The 7652-nt window shown below is 36.8% G+C and overlaps 1 protein-coding gene across 1 annotated transcript; it reads right to left on the minus strand.

Annotated features, from left to right (window-relative positions):
- Positions 1–2031: 2031 nt before the first annotated feature.
- Positions 2032–3885, minus strand: LOC149204021 (protein NUCLEAR FUSION DEFECTIVE 4-like). Its single transcript, XM_089397010.1, has one exon. It carries the CDS (start codon positions 3883–3885, stop codon positions 2032–2034), a length of 1854 nt encoding a protein of 617 aa, XP_089253136.1.
- Between the last annotated feature and the right edge of the window lie 3767 nt (positions 3886–7652).

The following is a 7652-nucleotide window of genomic DNA, read 5'->3' on the forward strand; positions in this document are numbered from 1 at the left end:
GAATCATAATGCAATTAGCATATATCCCTTTTTAAGAAACTTTTATTAAATAAAAATACATAATCTTTAACTGCATGCATTGACATATTTTCTTTGCCAAGAAAACCTATAAGATATTCAATCTTTAACTTCATGCATTAACATATTTTCTTTACCAAGAAAACGTATAAAATAATCTTTCTTTTACTGCATGCATTAAAATTCTTCTTTACCAACAAAACACATAAAATATTCAATCTTTAACTGCATGCATTAACATATTTTCTTTACCAAGAAAACATATAAATGTTCAATCTTTTACTGCATGCATGCAGATATTTTCTCTACTAAGAAAACATATAAAATATTCAATCTTTTACTACATGCACTAACATATTCCTTCAAGAAAGTGAGCAAGTTATTTATCTTTTCCCAGCTGTACCACCACAAGCTATCCAAAATAAAACTGTGTACAACAGGTTCTCCATTCTTCTTTTATTAAATGTCAAGATGTGATTCAATTTCTTTACCATAATCGTGATACAAATGCAGTCGTGGCCTTCTAAGATTCTTCTTTTTTCTACGAGCCTACACCTTTGGAGGGTCGGCAAATAGCCATAGCTCTTAGCCACAATGTTAAGTGGCACCTTCCCACACTACGAGTTCATGTACGTTCACCCCAACCAACAAACTATCATTTTATTCAAGTTCTGGTAACAAACACAGTCAACATATCATGTAACCCATGCATGATATCCTAATACTAGCTCCTTCACTCCTCTATTGTTTGCCTCATTAAGGCTTTGTTGAAAAACAGTAAAACAACGCCTATTGAACCGATCACCAACAGACTCTCTCTTTCATTGGACTCCAAGAGAATGTTCCATCGTGTAGGCAATTTGGTTCTCTCGACTTCTACTTATTCCTCTCTTTCAAATGTACTTTAAACTCAAGCGCTACTACTTGCACAGCCTCGTCGGAGTTTCAAAAACTCCTTGACCATCGAGTTGTGTTCCAGCAATCCCAATGGATTCTCGATGAATACTTTTTACCAAGATTTCCCTTCTTGATTTCCCCTCATTCAGTTTTCACAAATACCAAGAATCAGTTTTATAACTAATTCGTAACTTTTGATTTTACCTTGAGTTATTTACTATAGGCATATGACATTAACAAATATTTCTTAATTAATTATAATCAAAAGTGATTTTGTATATGGTTATAACTAACCTCAATAATGTAGAGTTATCACATAAAAAAAATACTAAAAAAATTAATAGATTAATGTACTATCTATTATAGAAAAGAATAATGACAATTAAAAATCACAATAGCATATATAATATAAAGTAGTAGAAAATAAAAAGTTATTCATAAAAAGTGAAATATTGAAATATTAATATACAATTTATATTAATGAATAATTGGTTATAAAATAAATAAATAAACAAAGTATATCACATACTATCATGAAATGAATTATATTTCTTATCCCAAAGTGAACCTTGATGTATTACATAATGTCATATATCATCTAGGTTGTAAAATGCAAAACCAAATAGCACCCATAAAAATAAATAAATATTTTTTAAATAATTATTATATTAGTGATTATGCTGAAGAATACGGAGTGTATGAGTACAGAAAGCTAACGATGAAAATGGAGTATAGAAACATTAATTTTCACTATGTGAATAAGAAGAACAATGAGAATAAAAATCTACTAATATTGTGCTGGTAATTCATTGATTCCAACATCCTGATTTGTTTGTGTTAATGTTTGCAACAAGGCTGTCGTGCCAACAATTCTAGACGATGAACAAATAAACGCTCTAAAACCTACTATGACCCATGACCTACCGCCTTTACCTTGAATAAAAATCTACTAATATTGTGCTGGTAATTCATTCCAACATCCTGATTTGTTTGTTTTAATGTTTGCAACAAGGCTGTCGTGCCAACAATTCTAAACGATGAACAAATAAACACTCTAAAACCTACTATGACCCATGACGATGAACAAATAAACACTCTAAAACCCCCTAACTAGCTTTATTGCTTCCCTGCTGTCTGAATTTCAACCTCGGCAGCCAGCACATTCCTTTGATTATCATGTTCCGCTTTCTTTATAACATGGGATGCTGTGTTGGCTGGCTCTTTAAACTTGGCATATATATCACCTTTGTAGAATTGCCTCGTTCTGAGGACAAGAATAAAAGAAATCATGGCTCCAAAAAGGGTCACGGTTGTCATAATGATAAACGAAAGCTGAAAACATTTATGCCCAGTGCAAGTAAGCGCGCTCTGAGACGAACAAGTCCCAAGAGCAGTACACTGCTTTCTTGCCTCTTGGTCATACATGTGCCCCACACCTCTGACAGACAGAAGATAAACTCCCAAGGGGCTCGCAACCGCTCCAAAATTATAAAGAGTGGCATAATACTTGAGACCAAATAGCTCTGAGATGAGTGCATTATTTAGAGGCCATTGAGCTCCCAAACACAGTCCATTTATAATGGACGCTATGTACAGTGAACCCGGAAGTGCGAAAGCTATGAAAATATGTCCAATGCAAGCAATAAGCAAAATTATGGTCAACATCAGCGGCCTGGGAAATTTATACTTCTGGAGAAGAATTTCCGATACAAAACCAGCAAGAACGCGGCCTAGAAAATTCCATATGCTAATAAGAGCAACAAAGGTGGTTATAGTCTGGTGGGTGTAACCAAGAGAGTTTCCAATCTGTCCCATATTATCAATGGCGGTCACAGTTGATCCAATCCCACAAACACTGGCTAAAAACAGAATGAGCATATCGAGACTTACTAAAGCTTGAGGAATTGTGAAGTCGTCTCCTCTTTTGGGGCTTTTCAAGAATTTCACTATACGGGATACAATAGAAGCTCTCGCTCTCATTTCATCGCTACTATTAGCAATATACTCTCTGCCGGTTATCGATTCTCCTTCCTTGATCTCTGAGCAATGTTGAGGATCATTCATCTCTTCATTTTCTATTGTAAGAAAACTGATTTCGGCATGATCTACTATGGTTGAGACGGAGGTCTCGGTGGAAATCTGTTGCTGCTTCCTTTTGTCCATCTCTGCCTTAACAATCACTACAAGAGGAAGCGAAAGGAAAACCACGATAATTGCAACAACAATTCTGTAGCCTGCCTTAGGTAAATTCTTCATCGTATTCTCCACTACGATGAGAAGCATAAGAAATACAGTTAATCCTAGAGCTATGTAGAGAAAGTGGTAGAATCGCTTCAGCTCATTTCTTTCCGTCGTCTCTTTTGTAGGACGAACTATCAACATTACAATCAGAAAAACAGCACTAGGTAAGTAGCCAAGAAGAAGAATCAGACCAGCCGATCCACTGGCACTATTCCCATAAATTGCATAGTAAATCTGAGTGAAAATTGCTCCACTCAAACCCACAAATCCTTTCAGAAGCCCCAGCACAACTCCTCGGCTCCGAGGGAAATTCTTGACACACGTAACCAGAGGTCCCGTGTTGGTAAATGTCTGAGAATTAGCTCCAATGACTATATACAAATACATCTGCCATAACTTGGGCTTGGCAATTCGTCGGGTGACAGATAACCATAACAATGAATATCCAACGATATTCATGATGGCTCCAACGCCCAGAACAACCCATGGAGGGCTGACTTCATTGATGAGTCCTGCAACAATCCCAACATTAGCTCCCAGATCCTTGAAAAATGCCAAGGTATTCAATGTGCTCTGATCATAGCCCAGGGAAGTTTTTATTGCTTCTGAGTAATCCCCAAACATATAAGTGCCACCAGAAAATGACATAATAAGGAACGACACAAATACTACAAACCATCTTCCCATGACCACTCTTTTGGCCAAATCAAACACCTCACTCCCCTCCATCATATTCACCAGAACAACACAGAGAAACAACCGCAATTTCGTTTTGTTCGAATATCTTACAGGGATTTTCGATCCCAAGCAAAAATGCGTTGGGAGTCGAATGTTTACTACTAGACAACTAAACCCAATGACGGGAATAATTGGTTCCGCACTTGCTTAAATAATAAATTGAGCATTTGAATTCGTATAACGCGAGGCACGTCGGAAGAGTTGCGTGTGGTAATGTGAAAACAAACTTTATGGAAAATCGAAGTGTGGATTTTCGGCGCAAAGAGCGTCGCGTCGCGTTGCCTTTTTTAAGAATAGGACGGTGTCGATTAAATAATCCTTCCTCAGAAACAGACAAAAATGTTCGAAATATGTGTAATGGATATCAAATTAGTTGAAAGGACTTATGCTTTGGGCTATTTTAGGACTTATGCTTTCTTGGACTGGTTTCTCCTCAGTGGGGCAGTCAAAGCTAGACAATCTTACAGGGAGGTGAATGATGCTCAGAACTTCTAAGGCCGGGCCTCACTGTAACTCCTTTTTTGTATCATATTAATAAATTAAACTTACTTAGAAAAAAAAAATCTTGATATTTAAAAAAAATAACTCTATCTCATTTACTAGTAGTTGAGGATCTTCGTCATCATAATTATATGGCTTTCATTAGTTTCTTTCACATGTGTACAAATCCAAAATTATTAACTCCCAAAGGATAAAAACCTCTATAAAATCTTAAAAATATGGTTGTATACTAGGTGGAAACACATATGCTGAGAAGAAACAAGACACTCTCATAGGGAGATTAAAGGAAGTTGAGATGAACTAATAATTGTAAGAGAATTTCTATATAAGGGGAAGTCACACTCACAAATTTAAGTAGAATGTAAAATGAAAGGCATGAAAAATGCTAAAACGTCATCAAATTTTCATTTGACGGGCAGAGGGGATTTGAAATTCTAAACCTGCTTATAAGTTAATACACAAATAAATATAAAAAAATTATTTACCTTTTAAATATAAATAGAATGTACTTGCTCCTAATATGTGATCATCGTACTTGTCAATCACATTACAACAATATGTTATATGATATGTGTATATATGTAATCAAAAGTGGAATACCTTACGGGTAGAATGTGATTTTAATGTGGCATCATTTGTTAACTTTATGTTTTAATTCAAGCTTTAGATTTAATGATGATGTATCGAGAAGGGTATATGGTTTATAGCTCTGTCTCACCATAACAGAGAGTTGGGCATCCAAGCGATCGTTGATTCCACAAGGGTTGAATCCACAAGGGTTGATTCGAGTGCAGGAAATCAATTGAAAATAGTTAGGGTTCTCGTAAGAGGTACCGTTTGTTGAAAATGGCAACAAGAAATGCTAAAAATAGAAATTCTAAAAATAGCATTGTTATAAATAGCAGTTTGGGCACCAGTGTTGGACATAGCAACAAGGAATGAAAAATGGAAGTGCTATAAATAGAATTTCTAAAAATAGCATTTCAGGATAGATTCCAATTTTAGTTAGTCCCTGAACTAAAATTGTGAAGTAAAATTTGAATTTGATCTTAGTAGCTGTTTGTAAAATAATTAATTAATTCATCTCGAGTTAATTAGTTGAGGAAAAACAAACATGAAGTCTATGTGAGGACATGCAACAGTTATTCCTTTGATTAAGGAATTTATCCCTTAGTTAAAGAGATAAGAGTGAGTTGTAATTTTGTGTTGTAATTAGTTAGCTCAGTTAACTAAGTTAAGTCCAGTTAGATTAGTTCCAACAGTTGGAGGAACTGATTGTGAGTTCAGTTAGTTACTGCTTGCATGCATGTAACTACTACACTTTAGATAACTGAATATTCTCTCATAAATAACTCATGCATGTCAGTTCTATCAGAGACCCAGTTGAGATCAGAGGAAGGGACAGTGTACTACCAGTTGGAGGAATTTTCCTATAAAGGAAACTCATACATGCAGAAGGAATTAACTACTTCAGGATTGCGCAGTTATTTTAGAGGTTAGTGTTGTGTGTGAGAGGATTATTCACACATGTTGCAGCCAGAGCACCCAAGAGAAACTGCGCAAGGAAATAGGAGGCTTGGAGGACTGAAGGAAGACACAAGTGTTGTCTATTTTGTCTATTAGTGGTATTGAGGGATTTTACTGATAGTTGGATAGCTTCCGAGCTAAGGCTTTGTGTAATTCTGAGATAATTTCCCCTTGTATGATATTCTCAGTTATATCTGTTCTTGTTTCATATTGCTCATATCGATTAAGCTTCCACAAAGTTTATTCTAGAAGTAGATCTAGTATTATGATTTACTACATTGCATTATTAGTTGATCTACAGGTGAAATTTCTACAACCTTGGCCGCAGTTTTTCATTTGTCTCTCATTCTCCTCCTATATGATGCTCTGCAACTCGATGCTAATGCAATCTCTACTAAGGGTGAATCCACCAGGTTCGAGGTGATTCTTCCACCAAAATTGCACCGTTCATGGTACTGTTCTTTGTTCCCATAGTTCACTCTCCCGTCGCTTGAATCTGCAAAAGCTTTTGTCCCTTTGGTCTCCTCAAATTTGGGCAAAGTTTGGAATCCTCACCTCTACAGGTACATTAATTTAAATTCATTTGTTCTTATTCACCACATATGACTTATATTTTGTGTCTATTTTTCTCTTACTTGTTCTATTTTTACGTCCTATGTAAGTACCCTTCCCCCCACAAGATTCTCTGTTATCAGGAAACAACGTCTCTGGAATGAACTCTTGAGGATGGAGTTTCAGGGAGGGAGCTCAAGACCAAATTGTCTCGAGCCTCCATGGGAAGAAGACACCGTATTCAATGTGGAAAACATTGAAGGATCTATATCAGAACAACAACGATCAAAGGAAGTTGACACTGAAAGGCAAGCTTCGTAAAATCAAGTGTGAAAAGGGGGACACGATCTCAACATACCTGACCAAGCTCACCACTTGCAGGGATGATCTTGGAAGTGTTGGGATCATGATAGCCGATGATGAAATGGTGAGTCTTTATTTCCTCAGTCTTCCTAAGAGCTGGCATAGCTACGAAGACTCTGTAAATGGAAGAGATAAACTACGAGATTGGGAATTACTTTGGTCCGATCTAATGTAGGAGGAGACAAGGAGAAGCACCAGAGATGGTTCTTCATCCAAGGAGGATGAAGAAAATTGTGCCTTAGGGAGTAAGGTAAAGAAAGGGAAGGAAAATAATTCTCATCCCAAATCGAGTTCTTCCCATGGTGGGAAGAAGTTTGAAAAATTGAAAGTGCGATGCTTTCATTATAACGAGGTGGGCCATTTTGCTACAAATTGTCCACTGAAGAAACCTAGGAAGGGATTCCTTGGAAGCATTAGAAGGTGAGGCACTAGCCTCAGAGTTCGAGTTGGATTTCACCCTCATCGCATGCATGTTTCATCCATGGTGGGATGTGGTTGGTTTCTTGATCGTGGAGCTTCATTCCACATGACCTACGATAAGAGTTTGTTCAGTACCTTGGAGGAGAAGGATCTCCAGATACTCATAAAGATGGGTAATGATGAAAAGTATAGTGTCTCAGGTGTAGGCACAGTTGTTTTTCAGAGTGAGCATGGAGCTCGCATTACCTTGACAAATGTCCAGTATGTGCTAGGACTGAGGAAAAACTTGGTATCTATCGCAATGTTGGAAGACAAAGGCTATGATGTAGTCTTTAGTAAGGGAAAGGTTTTCCTTAGACACATCATCACAAGATAGGTAAAGAAGATCGATTCAC

Source organism: Pinus tabuliformis, chromosome 1_2 (genome assembly GCF_031772625.1).
Source record: "Pinus tabuliformis cultivar Carrire ecotype Pingquan chromosome 1_2, CPIR1, whole genome shotgun sequence".
NCBI classification, from domain to species: domain Eukaryota; kingdom Viridiplantae; phylum Streptophyta; class Pinopsida; order Pinales; family Pinaceae; genus Pinus; species Pinus tabuliformis.

What these genes read in the sequence shown, in the direction of transcription:
- LOC149204021 (XM_089397010.1), bottom strand. Translation starts at nt 3,885, where the DNA reads ATGGAGGGGAGTGAGGTGTTTGATTTGGCCAAAAGAGTGGTCATGGGA.